The sequence below is a fragment of the Centroberyx affinis genome, unplaced genomic scaffold (assembly GCF_046629955.1).
Source record: "Centroberyx affinis isolate AG114_WGS23_722 - 3 ecotype Tasmania unplaced genomic scaffold, CSIRO-AGI_Caff_v1 ptg000235l_1, whole genome shotgun sequence".
NCBI lineage: Eukaryota > Metazoa > Chordata > Actinopteri > Beryciformes > Berycidae > Centroberyx > Centroberyx affinis.
In genome coordinates, this window is record NW_027278920.1 from 52,927 (window position 1) to 76,912 (window position 23,986).

The 23,986-nt window shown below is 40.7% G+C and overlaps 2 protein-coding genes across 2 annotated transcripts; both read left to right on the forward strand.

Annotated features, from left to right (window-relative positions):
* Positions 1 to 1,821: 1,821 nt before the first annotated feature.
* suox (sulfite oxidase) lies at positions 1,822 to 12,558 on the forward strand. The gene is made up of 5 exons (XM_071543179.1): positions 1,822 to 1,989; positions 4,612 to 4,682; positions 6,418 to 6,598; positions 8,631 to 8,903; positions 10,114 to 12,558. Exons 2-5 carry the CDS (start codon positions 4,624 to 4,626, stop codon positions 11,335 to 11,337), a joined length of 1,737 nt encoding a protein of 578 aa, XP_071399280.1. The 5' UTR covers positions 1,822 to 1,989; positions 4,612 to 4,623; the 3' UTR covers positions 11,338 to 12,558.
* Positions 12,559 to 17,805: 5,247 nt separating this feature from the next.
* Positions 17,806 to 23,788, forward strand: mmp19 (matrix metallopeptidase 19). The gene is made up of 9 exons (XM_071543200.1): positions 17,806 to 17,971; positions 18,242 to 18,327; positions 18,524 to 18,654; positions 20,493 to 20,705; positions 20,831 to 21,076; positions 21,889 to 22,014; positions 22,275 to 22,439; positions 22,613 to 22,740; positions 22,889 to 23,788. The coding sequence occupies exons 1-9, from the start codon at positions 17,876 to 17,878 to the stop codon at positions 23,117 to 23,119; spliced, it is 1,422 nt and encodes a 473-aa protein (XP_071399301.1). The 5' UTR covers positions 17,806 to 17,875; the 3' UTR covers positions 23,120 to 23,788.
* The last annotated feature ends 198 nt before the right edge of the window (positions 23,789 to 23,986 follow it).

Below are 23,986 nucleotides of genomic sequence, written 5' to 3' on the forward strand. Positions count from 1 at the left end.
CTACTTATAAAGTAACTTCTAAAGTAAGTAGTGACAAAGTTCTTAATGATGCTGGTAGCAGCAGAATCTGCTTGTTTAGTGCCAGACTTTTTGGACACCATGTTGATGTTGTCCACAGTTGAAGCGTTCCTTTGAGGTTTTTCCAGACTACATCAAGATTCCCTGGTCTCAGTCATCATGAATAGCTTGGGACATGCACACAGAGGAACCTTGGGAGCTTGAGTGTCAAATATCTCGATCTTGGAGGTGTGAAATGACATTTGCCACAAACTCATCTTTCTCGGGTGACATGTCAGATGACATGTTTCCCACAGATGCGGTGGGGAAAACTGCCAGGGTTTCTCACAATTGAGGATGATGGAACAAGTGAAAGGTCTATGGAAAAATCACTTCCAACATGTTAATCATTTTCAGTAAAGCAAAAGCGGAGACGAACACACATGGACCAATAACAGGGAGGGGAAACAAGTAGCAACAACCTTGGTCTTATTTGACCTCTGTTATGTTATTGCTGATAGGGTAGTTTTGTTATTAATGCAAGTGATGGCACTTTATTCAGTTGCACTGCCATAGCAGCAAATCATATGTATATGGTAAAATTGAAATATCCTCTCGTAATATCCGATACAGTTTTCTTGGTGTGCTGACTGCAGTGAGACCGCCTCACTGCTCCTGACTGGACAGCCACATGTTGCTGAATACAAACCCTGCCAGTGCAATCTGAGCTTCTCCCTCAAAGACAGCACTAACAATTACAGACACAGAAACAAACCACAAAACAAAGAAGGAAAGAAAACAACTAATTTGGGGATTTACTCCATGTGCATCCATCCTTTTTCTTTTTTTTTGTGTGTTTTTGTTTCTTTTCTTCTTGAGTGATACTGGATGAAGAAAGCTGGGCCGTCCTCCTGCCTTCACTAGAATCAGACTGTTCATGACTGTACCTCTTGGTCATCTCTACCTTTTAATATTTCTGGGACTGGAGTGGAGATCTGTGTAGTATCCCAGACATTGCAACATCCCACTTGATTCCCAATAAATGCCATGGTAGCTGTATCATCCTTCAACCCAGCTTTTGCACTTGGGCTTAATACCTGGATCCATTTTCTGTACCAGTAGACTCCCAAAAAGCCTATTTCTATCATGGGAGCCACCAGGAACTCACTCTCACTCGCACTCTTTCTCTCTCTCTCTCTCTCTCTCTCTCTCTCCACACCCAATGGAAGGGAGCATACCCAATCACACACTGACAGCATGTCATATTTGGACTGCTGATGACCAGATGACCACAAAATGACAGTTGCATAAGAAAATACAAGACAACACTAAACTCGAGTTTTATTAAAAAAAACATCAAGGAGACTACTGTGAGCACATTGAACCAATTTTACAGATTAGCAAACAAATACAAATTATTATAAGATTTTTTTATCAAAAGGTTATTAATAGGTAATTGCTGGTTTTGAATTTTTTTTTACTGAATCTCAATGTGAATTCGCACCAATAAAAGTGGTCACGCCAAGACGAATTTGCTGCTTTAATATTGACTTTTTAATATCCTTTCTTTGCGTAATTTTGCCATCTTGCTTAGGCCAATATATGGCTATAGAAGCTGTGAAATTAACTTTTTTTGAAGGGGTAATAAAAACTGCAAGTGAACTGTAAATTAATGTACTCCTTATTTTTCCTACAGTGTTTGTCCATCGCTGTTTTAATTTGAAAGCTGTGACCGGAAGTCTCGTTTTTTATTGCGGTGGTTTGACGCGGGTAGAGCTGAGCACCGGGCTGTAAACTCCTGTTGAACTGGGGGTGGGCCGAGGTAAAGAAAAAAACAGGGGCAGTAGCTAAATTCTGGTCAACAAACAGCTGCCTCCTATTTACGAGTTGTCCTGAACGCCTCTTCATCCGTGTGGTCAACAAGCTGCGTCAACTTTCGGCTGTCTATCACCGTAAAGAGCATCTCTGTATCAAGCGGCGGACACAACAGAAGTGAGTAGTGTGCTTTCATTTGGCTGCAGAAACAGAACCCAGCGTTACACCGATGTATGTTCATAAAGTCTCTCTGGACGTACATCAGCGGGCCTGGGAAACAAACCATCGACTGTCGGCAGCCGGTCGGGCTAGCTGCCTGCGGCAAGCTTGCTAGCTACGAGTGTTACGTTAGCCATGGTGATGAGGAAGCACGTGACGAAGCCAGATTTACTTTCAGTCAGTACTTTCAGCTTCACATTTCATAAAACTGAAATGTAAGGCCTGCAGTACACGCACTATTATTATTGCTATTACTGCTATTGTAGTTGCAGATGCTGCCAAATGCAAATGAGCGTATTTACAGAGAAAACAGTACAGTCAGATGTTGAAGACAAATACTGCTAATACAACTGTGACAAAAACAAATACTGGATGTCACTTGCTTTTCGTAATAAAGTTAGCGTTTTGACCAGTGGTTATGATACTGAGTGAGCTCTATGACTATCCAAATAAGTTTATTCAATTTACATATATCTTGTGTAAAGCCTATAAATGCTTCATTAATAAAAAGCAAAAGCATGAACAAAAGCAAGTTAGACGTGGCAGTATAGTCAGACCAGGGGGTCTGCAGAATCCGAAAAAAAAAAATCGTAAAATGTTTTCATTATGTTCTCTAAACTGCGTGTTATTTGATGTTAAAAGAATTCAAATCGAATACAGTCAAATAGACTATGTCATATTAACTCAAAACATTAACTCTAAATTTAAGTTTTGAGTCTTAAAAATGTGGTATCTTGCGCTTATTCCTCACTGAGAAATCTGCTCACTTGTGTAAAACGTGTCCTCTGAAAGGTCTACAATTGTATTCATTCCAGTTGGGCCATTGGTCTCACATTTCATTCTAACTGGCATTCAAAAGTTTTTTTTTTTTTTTTTTAAAAGCCTCAATTGTAACTTGATGAAGCAGACACTGCAGACACTCTGTCAGATAATAATCCATTACAAAGTGTTACTAAGGTTTGTGGTAACTGTTAACTGTGGTAACTACAGTATATGGGTCCATGACCTCCATGTTAGCATTCCCTCAGTGAGTTTTTCTAAAGGAGTTGTTGTGCTTCTGACTGGAAACAGTGAGACTCTCAGGCATGCTGCCTTACTGGAAGCAGATACAAGAGTAATGACTTAAAACTCTGTGCGGTGATAAGCCAGGTGTAAATGATCAATAAAAGTGAGTATTTCCACGTTATCTGTAATTTTATGAGTGACGTGTAAGTTGATGGTCAAAGCTGTCATCTAATTGTCTCCCATTCAATAGCGCTGCACACCATTTGATAACAAGATGCAGCTTACAAATTTCATTTTATAGCCATTTAAATTTACTTTTGTGCCGTTCTTCCGAGAAAAGCCTGTACTTCCATTCAATTTAGGTGTGAAGCTGGAACATACTGTTATCAGAGATGGCATTCAGAGTGTATTTTTAACCTTACAATAAAGGAATCGGGTGTTACATCACAGATTTTCATAACAATATGTTAGGACTGATGTAGCTGTTAGCTTTGACAAGTGATCATAAAGGCTCCTGTTTTGCCCAAAGATGTGCCACTAAGGCTTTTAAGACATTTTGTCCATGCCTTAGTTCAGGCTGGAGTAATCTTATTTACACTCATAACTTAATTTCTCTACTGTCACCATTACAAGACAGTGTTTATGGAAGAAAACTAAGTCTATTAAGATTTGTCCACTAGAGTATAATCATTCTGCACTGCACTGAACTTCACTTTGTTATTTAATTGTACACTGGACAAACTGGAGGTGTACCATTATGGAATGACAAATATTTTTATATATGTACTGTATATATTTCAGTGGTTAGGAAAGAGTCAACAGAAGCTACCACTCTCTGAACTGAAGCTAGCCCCCCTCTCTGTTCACACCCCTTGAGCTGGTTGGCTTGTTTTGATGTTTGAAGTAACTGCTGGTTGGTCAGATGAGTAGGAGTAGGTGGGGTTTGAACATCCAACTGGGCCTTCTAACAGGAACATGTGTTGGCAGTGAAGTGAGAAAATGGTAGATAATGGTAAGTTTGAGTTGTGCCGAAAGAGCTGTATATTGTGATGGGGAACACCTCATGCTGCTAAAATATGCACACAGTTGCATATTTGTTTTTACTAGCTATCCCACTAGCTATGGTTGCACTCGGTATGTACTAACATGACTGACAAAGTTTATATTCAGTAGGACATGAGCACATGAAGTTACTGGAGGCTTTAACAGTCATGTAGGTTTAGGAAACACAAGCTGAAACCCAGTGACCTGTTTGCACATGGGGTGGCGTTCTAATCACAAACACTGATAAACTCCCCACTCTTGGCAATAATGGACAACCCAGAGTTAAGTTTATTCATAGACTGTTTGGCAAAAGAAAACCTTTGTCAATGTGAGCTCACCAGAGTACATTTTACTATTGTGTAATATTTAAAATCGATGGGAGGTATGCCAATTGTTCAAATAGAAATCTAAGCTGTTTTTTTGTAATGGTGCTATCCTGAATTTCCCAAAGGGGATCAATAAAGTGCTATCTTATCTTATGTGCCGTACCACAGTAAGATGATTTTTTCTTTCCTCTTAATTTCTTCCCAGAACATCAATGCAATGCTGCTTCTCAAATGCTGCCAAAGCCTGACTAGAGTTGGCCCTCTCAAGACTCAAAGGTACGGTTACAAAATGGGCACTTGTCACAGGTGGCCATAAAACCATTCGGGCAGCTTATTTTCGTTTGAGGTTTTGTTACAAAAGTTGTTTAAGAACTTTATGGCATAAGTACCTGAGCCTTTTATATACCAGATGTCTGCTTTGTCCTATCACTGGCATAAATGGAGATTAATTTACTCCAGTCTGAGCCCCACCTAGCCAAAGGTTTCAATTTAGTAAAGGTTGGTGTGGCATTCAGGTCCCAACATAATAATTATGTATTATACTTTGTAAAACACAGTCAGTCATGCTCTGATTCACGGGACTTTCCCACGTAGGAAAGTCAGTTTCACTGTTTAGGTTGATCATTACCTAGCAGGAGAAAAGACAATCATTTGCTTCCTTATCTGGGAGCTTCTGTCTTACACGTTCTGTCAACATCGTTTTGTAGATATGGTGTCATGAAGATATGCAGAAAAGCTGGTAGAAAACTTCTCACTATAGGCCTTTGTGTTGTAACTAAAAGTAAAAACAGCACAAACTAGGGTTGTCGCGGTGGGTGGTGTTACCGGTGGCATGCGGTCTTGGAGTCCACACCGGTGTTGTTAGCCCCACACCGGGCATACCGTTATTTTGTATTTTGTAAAATAAAAGCACTTAGTAGCCTAACTTGAACTTGAACTTCCATGTTCAAGTTAGGCTACTAAATGATAAAAAGACATACTAAAAACATGCTGATCACTAATATCTGATCACTAATGACAGATTGACAGAGTAGGATCAATAGGATTAATTATTTGTCCTTACCTAGTGACAGTAATGTGTCCAGTACAATCCAATGGTAGCCTAAAGAAGGGCAATATGCCAGAATCTGCACCTCACTCACATTAACTCTCTGAGTGTTGAGCAGTGTTATAAATTGATTTAAAAGTGTTACCGTTTACAAATGCCGTTAACACACGTGAGTTTGGAGAGGAATTCACTTTCATCGTAGTGATGCTGAGTTTGACAGCGCTTAGACCCCCTGGTGGCGACAGGCGGTATAACCGGTATGGCCGGTGTTGAGGAGGGAAACGACACCAGTGTCAACTATAGCACAAACCGCAGGCTATATGGTGTACTCAGAAAATTATTTTATTCAGAGACAAGTTGTTCACAAAAAATGTGTGGGCCTATTCCCAATGTGTGGTAGCCTTTATTCTAAAATGTGCCACAGTTAGTAGAAACCGTGGGTTCCTTTTTGGGCTCAAATTTAACTTAAAGTCAGTATAACTTCTGGAAATATGACCCATATAGCACATGAGACTTATAGTATGACTTTTAGAAGTTGTTTCATGGATCAGTGGCAGACGTTGAATCTTTTATGGTATTTTCTGGGGTTTTATGACATCTGACAGATATGGCTATTATTTACTCTGGTATTTACTGCACGGTTGACTAGAGTGTATATGAGTTTTCCAAGGGTGTCAATATTTATGTAGTAGAATTGCATTAGATAGAGGCGACTCATTACTTGGATTTTCGCATTTATCAGTACATGGCCATCTTCAAAAAATAATGTTAATGCAGTTGATGGTCTTTGTAACAACAGACTGAACTTTTTTTTTATGATTTTTTTTAAATTGTATCTTCTATGTGCAAATACTCACACCCTTGTTTATCTGCTCTTTGCACACTGTACTGAACAGTATACACTGACAGTTTCACTCCAGCCCTAATTTGCTTTACAGTTAAATTTCCATTTTTCAAATTTAGGCATCTGCGAGTGGCACCTACTGTAGCACCGTGTGCAGTTCGCCTCTGGAGCAGCAGCAGTGAGGACCGGAGATCAAGAGAATCGTACCAGCGTGCCCACAGTCCCAGCTGGAAACATGTCCTGGCCGGGCTGCTGGCTGGAACGGGGGCTGTATTGGCTTACGGCCTCCACCACAGCAAGGTTAGAGGGAGACATCATTATTAATGACAATCCAGTCAGTCCAGTGTTTAATTTGCATTAGTTGTGTTCACGGCTATAATCATTACAAGCAAATAGTAAACATGTTTCCTCCAACAGAGATGTATTTCCACCCTTGGGTCAGTGATTGCTGAGTGTACTTGAAATATGAGTGAAATTGTATAAGCATTTTCGTATGGGACAATGAAAGGACAGATTGACCATATATTACTCTCCTCAGAATTAGGCTTACAAGTTATATCTTGAAATGTAGGAACTGTAATTGTCCTGTTTTTACTCAATACAGTACAAAATATAAGAACTACAATACGCAATAAATACAACCATACATTACACAATGTACACTACAGTACAATTTATAATACAATATACAATATAACATACAACACCAGGAGTGTGAGTGTTATGAATAATATGAATGCTAAATGATAAGTGATATATGGTATTGCACAGTAGGTAAGTGGTAATATGATATAAGTAGTCAACACTGACGGCACAGTGGTAGTACAGTGATGATGCAATAACAGTACAACAGTCCAACAACTATACAATAACTACAGTGTCTTGTGGTTAGAGGTTTGCCCAAAAATTATCCATTGACTCTCACTTCAACACATCAACCCAGTCTGATGGGTGATGGTCTCCAAGTGTGTAGCATGTGTAGACTATTATGTTACCTATGATAACTTTAACTGTATTGCTTTACCACTGAGTCCCCATTCATTGTCCCCCACTTTGTATGATAACTTTAACAGTAGTAGCGTCTGTAGCGACTGTGGCAACACATCGGTGGGTTTAGACTTTTCATGGACATTAATGGCGATAGGAAAAAACTAAGAATGAAATTGTCAAATAAATTAACTCATTCAAGATTACACCCGTGATATCCTTTAGAAATGGACTAAATGTTGATTCGGGATACAAAAAGTATAATTAAGCAATATTACACGAGAGGGTGCTTACGGACCTCGAGAGAGGACGCTTATGGACCTCGACCGCATCACTGTCGTGCCAATAATGACGGTAAAGCACACCCTCAAGTGTAATATTGCGATTATACAACAGTTACCATCAAAATACAAGATATAATCAAAATGTTTTCATATTGTGGGGCAATTCACTCTCAAAATAAAAAACATTTTGCTAGTGTTACCTCCGTTTCCCTGGAAATACATGGGGTCTGACTAATAACTGGAAAACAGTAAGTCACGTCAGTAGACTCCTATGTAATGGAACCTAGTTTACTACTCCAGCAAGTAGGCGGAGCCTTAGTAACGACCTAGCAACAGAGACGATTTCTAGTCCCTGTTGAGTCAGCCAGCCAACTTGAGCTAATGCTTTCTAGAGATCGTGGGATTTCCCAAACTGAATAAATACCACACATATAAACACAAAACTGCCTTGCTAGCTCAATCTTGTTGTAACTAAGATATCTGCTGAAACAAATATTTTTTTCATGGACAGATTTGGTCTACGTCCGCGAACTTCACATTTTAAGCTAGTAGCGCCGTGTCACAGACTCACCAGCACAGCTGACGGAGGATGCCAGAGCGTCTAGTAACATCAAGGCTGAACAGAGTTACCGTATATTTAAATATATTGTATGATAATATATGGCGGAGTAATATTTAGTGATGAGCACGGCTAGGTGTGCTGTCATGCTGATTTGATCACGTTCTAAATGTCTAGTTGACCAATCAGATTGCTTGGTCGGAACTACCTGTTGTATAATAAAATGTATTTGTACTTTGTTGAAAATTGAGACTGATAATTGTGACAAATAATTATGATCACAAAAGGATCTGAATTACCATTTAGCCACAGTTGTATAGCCCCACATGTTTACAATTATGCAATATTTACTTTCTGAGACATACAACCTCCCTTCCGGGAGGAAGATGGATAGACTTTTCGGTGGAAAATCCTGGAAAACTGGTTCCCAGTCTTAATGTCTCAGAAATGTCCTTTTTGATTGATCACAAAGTTGATTCTAGCTCTCCTCCCTCCTGTGCAGGCTGAGCGGGCAGCCACCACTACAGTGCAAACCATAGGCAAGGTCTCCTCTGTTCCCATCTTCAGCCAGGAAGAAGTCACCAAGCACCGTTCTCTGGAAGATGGCGTGTGGGTCACTTACAAAGGCAGCGTCTACGACATTACTGAGTTTGTGGCCATGCACCCTGGTGGTGATAAAATCTTGCTAGCAGCAGGCGGGGCCCTTGAACCGTTCTGGGCGCTGTATGCTGTCCACAGCCAGGACCATGTGCTGGACATCCTCGCAGAATACAAGGTGGGCCAACTGTTGGTTACCAGTGCTGAGTAACAAAAAAAAGACCATAAAAAGTCAACATAAGCTTTACCTTTACTTTGTGTCAGATTGAAAAGGTAATGTTCAAACTCCAGATGATCCAGATGTTATAAGCTGTTCACATGTAATATTAGAAATATAGCAGTGTTTCCCCTAAGATTTTTTCCGGCAGCAGTGTGCATGTATTTTGGGTTCGCAGGGTTACCTGTGACCGGATTCAGCACGCGTTTACACACCCACATATGCACACGCACACACGCACACCTGTGTACTAACACCATCACTAAGATCCAAAAATCAAAGAACTGATTTTGAAAATGTGTGCTAGTGTCATCAGTGTCATCCAGTGCCACCCAAACAAATGTATGGATTTCTTCCTATGAAACCAATGAACAAGAATATGAAGAAAAGCTGTCGCGCGCTGGCTGATTTCCTGTCGTTCGCTCAGACCATACAAGTTCATCAAAGCAGGGCATCCAACACACAGGGGAGATAAGAATTGGACAGGAGTAACAAACACTAAAGCACAAGATTCTGAGAACAGCCCCTTAAACATCTATTCAGTATATCCAAATCTGTATCCATCAAACAATGTTTGCCATGACTTTGTAATTTGAAATAATATATGAAGTATAGAGATTGATGTGAACTCATTATCCCACCACAGTTGGACTGTGTTACAAGGTGAGGTCTGGTGATTGGCTAGTTTTACCTCAGATCAGCAGAAATTTGATCCCATCCAGAACAAACATGTCAGTGATTTTCTCCTTTCTTTTGGTGACCAAAGATATGACAATGTCTGTGTGCTGTTTTAAATACCGAACCACAAGGAAAAGTGAAGTCGCTGAACTAAAAACCATCAACTGTAGACTAAATACTGGCACTCCCTCAAGTGGCCAAGGAGAGGCATGTTTGCTTGATGTTTTTATTCATCAGCTTCATGTCACTGGCCAGCACATAAACATAATAGGCAGCAGGCAACAGGAGAAAAGAATACCATATGTGCTTGCTTACAGAATGGGAAGGTTGCATTGGTATGCAGCAAGAAAGATGCATTTGATTTGCATTTTTGGCCAGTTGAGGTATAAGAGAAAAGTCTATGGGCTAGCTGAAAATGTGTGGTGGGTTGTGGCCTTGTGTTTGTCCCATATGGCCTAGTGAATTTCTTTTGTGTGTTTGTGGTTAATACAAGGTTGGCGAGCTGAGTGTGGAGGACCAGAGGAAGCAGCAGGCTGTTAAATCATCTGACCCCTACTCCTCCGACCCCGACCGCCACCCCGTCCTGCGCATCAACAGCCTCAAGCCCTTCAACGCTGAGCCGCCACCTGAAATCCTCTCTGACAACTACATAACGCCCTCTGCTATCTTCTTCAAAAGGAACCACTTGCCAGTGCCGCATGTGGATCCTGCTTCATATCAGCTCCAGGTGGAAGGGTTACCTGGAGGGGTGCTGACGCTGTCTTTAGAAGACTTAAAGACACAATTCCCCAAACACACCGTCACCGCCACGTTGCAGTGTGCAGGTAACCGCCGCTCTGAGATGAATAAGGTCAAGCAGGTGAAAGGACTCAACTGGGGCATTGCTGCAATCAGTAACGCCACATGGAGCGGCGCGCGGCTGAGGGACGTGCTGCTGGCAGCCGGCTACGGGCCAGATGTGGCCCGGTCGGCTCACCATGTGCAGTTTGAAGGGCTGGACAAAGACGTAACGGGGACCACCTATGGGGCTTCCATCCCTTTAAACAAGGCGGTGAGCGAGGAAGGTGACGTGCTGCTGGCTTATGAAATGAACGGCGAGGATCTTCCTGCCGACCACGGCTATCCTGTCCGAGTTGTTGTACCAGGAACAGTTGGCGCACGCAATGTTAAGTGGCTGGGCAAGATCGTAGTAAGTGCAGAGGAGAGCAGTAGCCACTGGCAGCAGAATGATTACAAGGGCTTCTCCCCTGGCACCGACTGGGATACAGTGGATTTCAAGTCTGCCCCGGCCATCCAGGAGCTGCCCATCCAGTCAGCTATCACCCAGCCGGCGGATGGTGCTGTGGTCGATCGCAGCGCCGAAGAGGTGACGGTGAAGGGCTACGCCTGGAGCGGCGGCGGTCGGGAGGTGGTACGCGTGGATGTCTCTCTGGACGGAGGAAATACGTGGCAGGTGGCTGAGCTGAGGAGCAGTGAGAAGGGACAAGCGCCCGCACCCTCGCCCCCACCGGGACGGGCTTGGGCCTGGAAGCTGTGGGAGCTAACGGCCCCCCTTCCTCCCAAGGCTCAAGAGCTGGAAATAATTTGCAAGGCAGTGGACAACAGCTACAACATGCAGCCAGACTCGGTTGCACCCATCTGGAATCTGCGGGGTGTGCTGAGTAACGCCTGGCACAGGGTGAAGGTTAAGATCAAAGAGGATGAAGAGGAGGAATAGACTCAAAGTCTTATGTGACGCTTGAGAAAAAAGACCCCGTTTGATGCAAAGACAGCACATTTGGATGCATTACAACTGACAAATATTGTAGGATTTATTTACACACAGCCTTAGAATGTTTATGCACTCATGTTGCCTGTGAGATTAGAAACAATCTCAGCAAAACACAGAACCAAGATGAAGCAACCAGGTGAGGTGAAGCAGGTGAATAACTGCTTGAGGTCAGACCCAAACATTGCCTCTATTGGTCATTCACTTATACTTTGGTGATTCCAATTAATTATTTAGAGTCTATGTGAATTGGAAAAAAGAATAATAGTAAAATATTATTATATTAAATAATAATGGTATTTTGTAATGTGTGTTGGAATTATTAACCCTGGTTATTAAAATTAAAATGGATTAATTGTTTAATTATGTATCAGAATTATAAAGTCAAAAATTATATTTTTAGATAATCAATTATGGGCTGTAAGGTTGCCAGTGGTCATGGAATTTCTGGAATATAATGGGATTTTGAAAGGTGTATTCTTGATGCGAAGGGCACGGGAATTTCCGAAAGGAACACTTTACAGAAATTTACCAGAATCTATTTTGTAGAATTTATAGCTCATTCATGTTTGGAGGGTTTGTTTTGTTTATTTAAACATGGAATGGCCACTTCCATAGAGAGGTCAAGTGGGACTTACCAGAACCAGAGGCAACTAGGACTATTTAAAACATAGGATTGAGAACAGTATTTGTTTATGTGCAACTATAGCTCTGCTGATAAATTACCTCTGTAACTAAGAAGATGTAAAAAGCTATTTTTATTTTGGAGGAATTTGCCAAAGTTAAATGATTAAGTCAGATGCGGCTGACCCTTTTAACTTATTCGAATTCTGTTGTGGAAACCAGAATATTTACCTCTTTTAGAACTTCTGAACAGACACAGGCACAAATGTTCCAGAAAGGAATACAACATTTGAACTCATTGAAATGCTCACTCATTTATGTTAAACCATTCAAATCACATTGATATTAAATCAATAAAAGTGATGGAATTCTGTCAGCTGAGCCGTGTGGTTAGCACTTAATGTACTGTGGAACGTACATGTTTGTTGAAGTTGATCGATAAAAAGCTCTCATATTACACTGATGCACTCATTCTGCTGATAAATAGCAAGCTGATCCACTAACAATGGCGTTGTTTAAAAATTGGACAGAGCATTATTGTTTTGTTTGGAGAATAAATTGCTTAAATGATTCAATTGTTTTGTCCCAGAACTCCTGAAGTGTTGGTTGGTATTCAACAGCTTTCTCTACACTATAATCCCTTGGCTATAGAGACGCATTACTAAGACACAGGCAGCATGCATTACACATACATTTTGTGTCTACAGAAATGGAAAAATTGTTATAAATAGTTAAATTCATATTTTAAGGAATATACCATAAATAACATGCATTAATGCAATACATGTTATTTATGGGATTTTCCTTAAAATATGAATTACTAAGCTTTGCTGTAAGTGCATGTTGGTCCTTACTCAGTTTTTCCACTCTCAGTTAATACACTATGATTAACCATAATGACTCCATGGCCAGTTACTAATTATTAGGTCAAACTTGACTACGGTGTTCATGGAAATATCCAACAGACTTACCGGATTAATGCAACAGCATAAATTGAGAAATACCACGTAGGTATTGTTGCATGATAAAACTTCAGCTATGGTTCAATAGGAGATTGTTCTGAGTTTATATGATGAATTATGAGACACCATATCAACCTCTGAAGGTCCAAAGATAATTTAAGTTTAGTTTGACAACCTGAGGCAAAGTGTTTTAGAAAAACACAACATGTAAAGAAATCATTTTGCATGACAGTAATCCTGCAGATAAGGGTAATGTCGAAAGTGTTTGTACTGATTTTTAATTTTACTATTCAGTTAGCCAGCAGAATCATGACTACAGTCAACTTAGAATTGCCTTTTGTTCTTGAAAGTCAAATTGGAATCACATAGGCTTTTTCTACAAGAAGGGTGATTTAAATGTGAAAGTGAAGGCTTTTTTTCTATGATTCATGAACAATGTTATATAGTCACGACTAAACTGTCCATTTTTTCATGTATTATTTAGTAAACTTACACAGTGCAATCTTAAGTTTTCAGCAAAACGGGTATGTGCACACTGGTGCACAGGCCCAATTACACTAAAAAAATAGAAACTGCCCAGGAGCAGCAGGAGTATTTTGGGCTCTTGAAAACTGAAGTTGGTTCTGCTGAATTTCAGTTTCACCTTCCTAAAGCAGCTGTCAAAAATATCTCAGGATTCAGTGATTTGCTGGAGATGGTTCAAGTTCTTTTGAAACATCTTAGTCTCATTTAATGAATCACACACGAGCTTAGAATATTTTCGGCCATTTTTCCATGCCGAAAAATATGTAGAAATCAATTTTCAACTGCAAAGATTCATCCAGTCAAAAACGTGTCAGTTCAGTTCAGTTACATCGTGGTACTAAAGCATTGGATAGCACCCCAAACATTACATTTTTATATATAATAATAGACAATGGGTATATCCAACCTTATCTGTCACACAGAGGATGTGTCAAACTATAGTGTCATGGCTTTGGTACCAAATTTATGCACAACTGTGCCAAATCATCTCATGGTTTTAATTACAGTCATATTACTTGCACATGCATGTGACTCTCTGGAGGTTTCCAGGTATCTTGCACCCATATATTAATTCTGTGTCCTAATTGTGTCCACAGAATTTTATTTCTATAACTTTTAAGTTATTTTCTCCTATCCTGCGCCTTGTTTGGGCAGCAAGTACAGTAATTAGGAATGGAGCCTGTTAGAAGAAAGTGGTAGGAGGTCAGATTCACCCAAACAGTCCCAACAGTGGAACTGAGAGCTGCAGCAACCGACTGCCAATCAGTTCATGCCTTTCCACAGCGCAAAGACCGTTAGGTGTATTTGACTGCAATATCTGGTCACCCTTTTTTCTTACTTTATAAAGTAGAAATGAAGGCTTGGTAGCGTCTTCTACTCTTTTTACATAATAATTCATAAATGTGGCAACAGTGGACACAGGATATGAACAGAGTGAGACGGCTTCCTGGCAAGAAAGGTTTTCCAGCTGTTAGGAAAGTCAGCAGGAGGGAGGGAGAGAGGAAATGAAGGTGGACGATGAGCAATCATGAGAGAGAGTAAGGACAGGATGAAAAAAACTGATAGGAAATATAATAGTCCAAAATAAAACAAGGCAATGTAGACAAATACATAATCTGCAGTAATCAGAATAGAATACTTCACAGGCTGTCTGAAAGAAATCAGGACCATCAATTGTTTTTCCCGAATTGTTAGTCTGGGACTGGACCTAAAAATACTATACTGTATTAAAGTTAAAGTCCATAAAGCATGTAACTGCTTGATGAAATAATGCAGTGAATTGGGACTATGACGTACTCATGCACATTGCAAACGACACAGAAATAGAGACATTCACTGTATGACACTATGTTCCACTAGTTTCCATGTATGATAAATCAATGATTTTTACTTTAAGGTTTGTTTATTTAATAATATCTCAAGGGGAGTGACCTGCCAGGAAACCTGTTTGGCAGGCATCTTTCTTCCCCTTCTCACAGTGTTATACATCTATGCATCCATCCTTCTGCTCTGTCTCTCCTCTGACTCATAAATGAGTCAGAGGATGAGCGGTGAGCAGAAGTGCGTTGAACGTTAAACATGTTTATATGGTCCTGCATTTAACGCAGGAAAGAAGTGATTTGTTTTGTTAGTACACACATACAAAATCATGACGCTGGTGTGAGTACACAGATCTCTACTGCACACTACTCACTGAGTGTTGGAATAAATGTAAAAAAGAAAAGTACAGAAACGTCAGCAAGGAGAATGACGAATATCCACTTACTTCAATGGACTTATGAAATCAAGCTCTGTGGTTTTATAAATATTTGTTTTTGTTGGACCAAATGTTATACATGCTTAGATCATCTGTCTATGTTGCTTATATTTCAGCTGTGTGTGTTAGATAGCTATCAGATATCAGAATCAAAAGATAGTTGTCAGCTTTTGTGGTTTAGGTGTTAAGATCAACCTCACCCAAAAAAGGATGCGTCTGTATCTACTCCCACTTCTTGCTTGTTCCTCTTTCTGTTCCTTTCTTTCCATGAAATCGTGTGAGTGATGATGATGCTGTCACCATGATTACACATTCACTGGATACTGTGCAGATAAAGCTGACTCGTAGTTTTATTGCTCAGTAAATGTATAAAATTCTAGCACATTGGTGGTACATGCAAACTAGTGCACTACATTTTGAGCTCCTCTTGTCATTTGGTTATTTGCCAGTGTGTTAAGTTGGTGCACAGCAAAGAATGTGCAGTGTGTGCAGCTGTGATGTGGACTGAGGCAGAATCGCTCTGTTTGAGCTCCCATGGCAATATTCTCAGTCTCTGCTTCATGGGTAATTCTTGGACATATAAACAATTTCTCATGAAAACTTTGAGGGGAAATTCAAAAAATGGGGGAATTGACACTAGCCAACAAATGCTGGTAAATGTTGGTTATGGTTGGTAATTTTGCAAACACTACCAGCCCACCAGACAGTTTGGCAGGTTATCAACTGGGCTCTTTTTTATTATAACAACAATTTTCCTGATAAAATTGTGTCTCTTAAAAAGTGTCTCTTAAATTTTGGAATCCATCAGTCACTGAGGACGGTGGATGAAAAGTAGTTTTTCTGGTGAATTAGGATTTCTTGGCATGCCAAGTCAAGCATTTATTCAAAGTCTTAATATGTGTTGTCTCAGGTTTCAGCCTGTGTGAGGTGGCTGGGCGAGTTTGATGCCAACCAGCCTCCATCCCTGTTAACAATTTGGGCATCTTGAGACCAGCTGTGTGACCAGCTAATGCTGCTGTAACAGGATTTTCCCTCGAATTTCTCCCGCTCCCAAATTAAGGAAAAAAAGGAAAAAACCTGTGGTAATTATATCCCGACTTTTGTAAGGATAGGAAGGAAGCTGTAAGTCTTTTAAGGAGTTTTATAGGACTGTTGGAGTCTGGGGTGCCGTAGTGGGGCTACTGACTACTGACACATTTATCTGGGCTAAAATACGTGTAAAAGTGTATATTTACAAATATTTCATACTTTTATTTCAACTGCTCTGGTTTTTATGATAAAGCATAATGTGGCGTGTTACCTAAGACGACCTGGAACAAGCAGGAACACAATTTCGTGACCTTGGTATTATAAGGTTCTATCTGACCTTTTTGTCAAAACTGAGTTAGTCGCATGAACCTATTCTATGAGTGCCTGTTGACATATGTGTGGTGTTATTTTTTGAAAATAATGATTTTTGAGTCTGTAATTTTTAAAACAAAAGGACCCATCTCCATTTAACTCAATGGATGCTGAAAACTTTGAAGCTCAATATCTCAGAACTATCCTGAAGGCAGATAGAACCTTATAATTCTAAGCTCACGATTTGGCTTCGATACTAAAACTAAAACCTGTCCTCCCCAGACAGATTTTGAGCAGGGTAAAACTGGTGAGAGTATGGTTGTGACAGCCAGTTAGCGCTATCAGGGTAGCGCCCAAAATCCATAATACCAACTGGGGGTGTGTTCAATAATTGCTTCAATGATGAATGCACAGAGGCGTGTTTGAGCTGTGGATGGGTAAACACTGATGTTTGTCATAGATTGAATAACCGTGGTGTGGGGATGGGAGTAAAGTGGAGGGTGTGTTGTTTCTTGTTGACATATATGACACGGCTCACAGTATACTGTTGTTAATTTAGCCTTTATTCAAAGCACAGTGTCAATTGGCATCAGCCTCCCTGGCCATGCTGGGTCCTCCCGCATGCGCCTCAGCCGGGCTGCGTACCCACAAAATAACACGTAGTCACATGACCTATTAACTATTCTCTGCAATATGCCACAGAGGGGGGCCCAGATTCAGCTCATGTGCACAGGACCTCCATGCACAGGACCCATATTTCCTACGCCCCTGATTATCAAAGAAGACTAAAAAAAATACCTGCAAGTCAACAATAAGGTCACTGTAGAGTCTCTACTGAATACCGCATACTCTACTCCCTTAAGGAATATTATGGGCATGTTAGGCTATAGTGATTTTTTGTTCGGGGTGAGCGCAGTCTGTTCAGAGGTTTACACATGAAAACAAAGTGACAGGTCTGTAAAAAGCCTGTAGCGTTACAGCCTGTTAATTCCATAAAGTGGTCGGGGAAGACCAGGCACTACTTTAGGTCCAGTCTCTCTCCACAGCTGTATAATTTAACAGCAGACATGTTGGCATGCGGTCATCTGGCTGCTCTTGTATTCCTCATACCTCAGAGATGGATCATCGTGGCCGCAAGGATGACTCACCCGCCAGTTTGAGTTAAAAGTGCCGGAGCACACGGAAGAAAGGACACAGTCTGCCGCGGCCTCTGGTGAGGACTTTGTGTTGAAGGTTTTACCGGACATTTGCCACAGAAACTGTCGGTGCAAACTTGGAGATGGACTGCACTGGGCCGCTGGCGCTGCTGATGGCGCTCACAGTCTGCGCGTTTTCTGCAGTGGTGCAGCAGTGGACGGAGTTAAATGAAGCGCAGGTAAAATTAGATTAAAGTTTGCTCTGTTGGCTGTTTGAACACACTCACACATTCATTAGATGCGTGTAATAGTGAGTGTATGATTGTACATAGCACAGCCATGGACTTTGTTTTTCATTTTCGCAGCCTATAGGCCTATTCTATTCATTGCATGATAGTAATATTGGCTATGTAGTGGCCAGTGTAGTCCACTACTGTCATTAGTCTGTCTTTTTCAAAAGGTCTCATAGCAAGGTATGGACTGATTTACTACTTTTCTTCATTTTACAGACTTATCTAAGGACGTATGGCTACTTGAGTAACCATGGTGACGCTCAGGACCCATCTTACCTGGAGGAAGTTATTGAAGCTCTTAGGTACAATTGTCCCTCTCAAGTGCTGAAAATTAGGTCATATGTCATACCAGAAGCAGTCAATTGCATATTAGATCCTTATGTAGTGCTACTGAAGTGAAATTCCCTGATACAGTGGAGGAAGAAGAGGTCAGTCCAGACACCTTTCTTCCTTGTAGTTGATGCAGTATGCAGATGTTTACTCTCCTCTTCTCCCCAGGGTGTTCCAGAGGGTGAATGATCTGCCTCTCACTGGAGAAATAGATGAAGCCACCCTGCAGGTGATGAGGCAGCCCCGCTGTGGCATGAAGGACCCCTTCAACCAGAAACTTCACAAATTCAGAGTGCTGGGTGAGATGCTGTTTTATAAAGTGTGAACATTAGTGGTTGTAACGTTTATTTGATTGTATTAACTTCAGCAAACAATAATTGCTTGTGATATAGAATGTCAGAATTGTCAGAATTCTGAGAATAAAGTCAGAATTTTGAGATTCTGACTTTTTTTCTTACAATTCTGACTTTATTCTCAGAATTCTGACTTTGAACTCAGAATTCTGAGATGAATCTCACAACTCAAATACATTTTTCACATGTGGCCCTAATCCTCTTTCGTAAGTACACCTCGCCAGCTAATGTTTGTGTCCCTATTCATTAGACTGATAGAGGGGCGCAAGTTACTATTGAAATAGTTGTTCGATTTTTAGAAGAGCAGCTTTACAAGACTGCCAGCAAGAAGTAATAATTGCTTTTTGCTTTGCATATACTATATGCAAAGCATTCTATATGCCATATAGAATGCTTCAAAACAGATAATTATTTGGTTTATTTTATAAACAGAACAGTTTAACTACACTGTAACATTATGTCCTGTAGTACATAACTGTACACAAGTTGGCAAGGTATATTAAATTCATTATCATTTTTCATTACAGTCTGTTATGAAAAATGTAAGAATGCCATTTTTTTTAGAATCCATTTATCACAATAGTAGTTGGATCTCAAAAGGCATCAATTTCCATCAACTATTTTACCCTCCACCTCGCCATTAACCAATCAGCTTTTGACTGTGGAAGGACCTAATGTTTGAAGTATGGTAACTCTATCTCAACCTGTGCCCTTTGAAATAAAATTTAAGTGCCATCTTCATCAAATTCGGGCAGAATTATGGAATAATAAATGATCATTACCATCATCTCCTGGGCTGTATGAGCATTGGAGGTCTGTGCCAAACCCTATGATCAACAAGCAAATAGTAAACATGTTGTCCCCCACCAGTGATGTAGTTCCACGCTTGGGTCAGTCAGTGATTGCTGAGTGTACTTGAAATATGAGTGAAATTGTATAAGCATTTTGGTATGGGACAATGAAAGGACAGATTGACCATTATATTTGCCTACTCTCCTCAGAATTAGGCTTACAAGTTATATCTTGAAATGTAGGAACTGTAATTGTCCTGTTTTTACTCAATACAGTACAAAATATAAGAACTACAATATGCAATAAATACAATCTGTACATTACACAATGTACACTACAATACAATTTATAATACAATATACAATATAACATACAACACCAGGAGCGTGAGTGTTATGACTAATATAAATGCTAAATGATAAGTGATATATGGTATTGCACAGTAGGTAAGTGGTAATATGATATAGGTAGTCAACACTGACGGCACAGTGGTAGTGCAGTGATGATGCAATAACAGTACAACAGTCCAACAACTGTACAATAACTACAGTGTCTTGTGGTTAGAGGTTTGCCCAAAAATTCTCCATTGACTCTCACTTCAACTCATCAACCCAGTCTGATGTCTCCAAGTGTGTAGCGTGTGTAGACTATTATGTTACCTATGATAACTTTAACTGTATTGCTTTACCACTGAGTCCCCATTCATTGTCCCCCACATTGTATGATAACTTTAACTGTATGACCTGCTTTACCACTGAGTCCCCATTCATTGTCAGTTCCTAGCGGCACAAAGTCAATGTTACAGTGTGACTAACTAATGAACAAACTAACGGATGGAGACTGATCCATAGCCCCCCCTTTGGTGGGGGACAATAAACACCGGCTACTTGCTGTGGACTTGAAGTCTTGGTGTTGTCTTGTCTGGAACTGAAATGTATTGGTTATGTAAAACTGTGAATCTGGTAGGTAGACATTTGTGGTCTCTCTTAAAGGTTACTGGCGCAAGCGGAGCCTGACCTACCGCATCTACAACTACACACCAGACATGAAGAAGACAGTCACCAAGATGGCCATCCGGTCCGCCTTTAAATACTGGAGTGATGTGACTCCGCTGAGCTTCAGAGAGGTGGAGCACGGCAGAGCAGACATAAAGATTTCCTTCCATAAGAAAGATGGTTACTGCTCTGTCCCATTTGATGGACGTGGTGAGTTTGCTCTATAAATAATGTTTTGTTTTTTTGTGCTGCTGTCCTCTACCGGGCCTACTGCCATTGACCCCTGGAATAGGCCAACTAACTAAATCTCTGTTGTTTGTTTTTGTCCTCTGCAGGTCATGTACTAGCCCATGCTGAGCCACCACAATCGGGTATTGTCCATTTTGATGATGATGAGTACTGGACCGAGGGAGTGTACTATGGTACTAATCTGCGTATTATAGCTGCCCATGAAATAGGCCACGCCCTGGGCTTAGGTCACTCTCATTACAGCACCGCTCTGATGGCGCCGGTCTACACTGGTTACCGTGCCAACTTCAGGCTGCATCCCGATGATGTGCAGGGCATCCAGGCGTTATATGGTGAGTGCATAAAGTCGCAGCATGACGGTGTTAAGACTAGCTCCGAACTGTCAAATTGATATTCACGGTGTAAAAATATTTTTTCAAATTTTCATGCATGGGTACTCATGATTCAAGCTTTGTAGGTGCTTCTTTACCCAACTGGTGAACTGGTGATATAATAAGAACAGACTTATCCTGAACTTCTTGTTGGCAGTGGCGTTGTCATTTTTGAACACGTCAAAGAGGTTACATGTTCTATGAAGAGAGGGAGCAGCCATTAAAGGTTATGGGAATTATTGTAGTTCTGTTTGTAGATCAAAAGCTGGAGTAATGAGCCCATGTTCTACTACGTGAAGTCAATAATGAATACATATAATTAAGACTGATGATGTTGGACTCTGAGCCATTTGCTCACTTGTTGCATCAAAGATGAGGCCTGCCCATCAGTCATGACGTTTATCAATATGTCTGCAGATCAAGAAGACTCATTTTAATATGAACAAGACCCATCTTTCATACCCATAGCCCAGACCCTTTGAGTTTATCTGGCTACGTTTTCTATTGTAAGAAGTTTGAGACACTTTGTATGATTGTCACATATACATGCAGCCACCCCAGCCACAAAACTTTAGCTTTTTAACTTTCCATTAGCTCCCTACACTCTGATCTGTTAGGGAAGTTGATGTAAATAGACAAATAGAAATTGATGTAAAAGTCAGTCATATTCAATTGTGTCAACTGGGAATAACAACATCATTACTGTCATTTTCAAATGTCAACATAGGTAAAGCATACATTCATCTTTTTTACTTAATTTACCTGTTTTATAGGTGAACGCAAGCCCAGCAATTCAGTGAATTCAACAGCCTCCTACAACCCCCTTCCCACAGACAGCAGCTCTGAAACTCAGAACATCCCAGACCCCTGCAATGCCACACTTGATGCCATTATGTTGGGTAAGTTATAAATATACACATACGCTCTTATTTATTAGGTCGACCAATGGATTTACCACTGAGGGGAAGGGGAAGATACTATAAAAATGACACTGGGTTTGATTATATGTTTATTTTCGTACATCTACAAAAATGCTCCAGAATTATTTGGGCATCAACATGTCAATGTTTGGTGTACAATCATACAATGACTTTGACTTTAAAGTAATATAGAGTACTGTCAAAAATGTGTCAGAAATACTCACTGAATTTTCTCTCAGGTCCGTGGAGGAAAACCTTCGCTTTCAGTGGTGATTATGTCTGGACGATCTCGGATCTGGGATACAGTACCCCAATAAGGATTGACAGGCTGTGGAAGGGGCTGCCTGGACACCTGAGTGCAGCTGTGTACTCTCAGAGAACCAACAAGACATACTTTTTTAAAGGTACAGAAATTGTTATTCTTAGACTAATAAAGTGTACTTCAGTCATACATTCCATAATGACAGTGTTGTCTTCGGTTGTTCTTCTGTTATGTCTTCTGTTCACCAGCTGTCATTTAGTCCAGAACTTGTGTCAGTGTGTTTTTAGCTTCACTCAACACTGTGTCTGGTCACAGGCAATAAAGTGTGGAAGTACACCAGTTTCGGACTGGAGTATGGGTACCCCAAACAGGTGAAACGGATCCCCGCTAACATTGATGCAGCTTTGTACCTGGAGAAGAACAAGAAGCTGGTCTTTATCAAGGTAGCTAAAGTCAAAACACAAGGGGTTAAAATGTTTAAAAAGAACAGCAGCATTATAACATGTAACTACAGTTGTATTTACCATGCTGACTTGTTGTGACTTATAATAACCTACATTTTTGTTCCATCTCTTTGCTGTCTGCCTGTAGGGTTCAGATCACTGGCAGTGGGACGAGCTGAAGTACAACGACTTAAGCGGTTACCCCAAACCGCTCTCGCTGCTCTTCAGCAGAGTGCCACCCAGTCCCGACGCAGCCTTCACCTGGACCAACGGCAAGGTGTTCTTCTTCAAGGGAGACGAGTACTGGCGTGTGAACAAGCAGCTGAGCGTGGACAGAGGCTACCCACTCAGCAAGAGGGAGCGCTGGATGCAGTGCTAGGGGGAAACATTAGGGGGCAGCAGGTACCATGAAGTCCAGAGAAAGAGCACATTAAACAACCAGTCAACCTCAGCTGGAGCTCTGTTTGGGAGTGCTGGGAACACATGTGGTGCAGACTCTACTCAGGCACAAACTGTGACAACGAAATAATGCATTCTTGTCTCCAGTTTAAATGTAATTTGTGGAGAGTTGGCAGTGAATGACTGAGCTGTGCTTTATCACCTACAGCAAAAAAGTAGAGTGTGATTTGACTTTTCCACTGGATTTGATGAACGCCAAGCCACTGCTACACTCCAAAAGCAGGCTGATTTTGCGAGGCTTAGTTGTGTGTTTGTGTGACTGCAAGAATTGTGTAAGTTTTTATATGATCTCACTCAGGGAGATACCAAGGGAGGCCTTCTCTCTCTCTCTGTAACAGATGTGCAGGGTTATTTGTCTTACTCCTCACAGTGAGATGTGAGATGATGTTGATAGTGTTCGATGTTCTTTTAAGTGTTGTGTAACCAGTCATATAATGTGCTTAAAGTTTTCTCATGCCTTATGTTCAGTCCTCTTACATTTAAGTTACATACTGTTACTGAACATCATAAATTGTATTATCTCATGACTCACATTGGTCTGTGAGAAATAATGTGACACGTCCTTGACCTGATTTTTGTACATGTGAAGATATTTCCATTTTGTACTATTAAACAAACCAGACATGACGTCGGCATTAAAGTCAAGTCTTGTTTTTGATTGATGTGTGCTGTCACCAGGATAGCTGATCAACACCACACATAAAGGCTAGAAAAATACTTTATGTTCAATATGATGAAAGGCTAGTCTGTCATGCATTAAGCTTGTCTGCAAAAAACTTTGGGACTG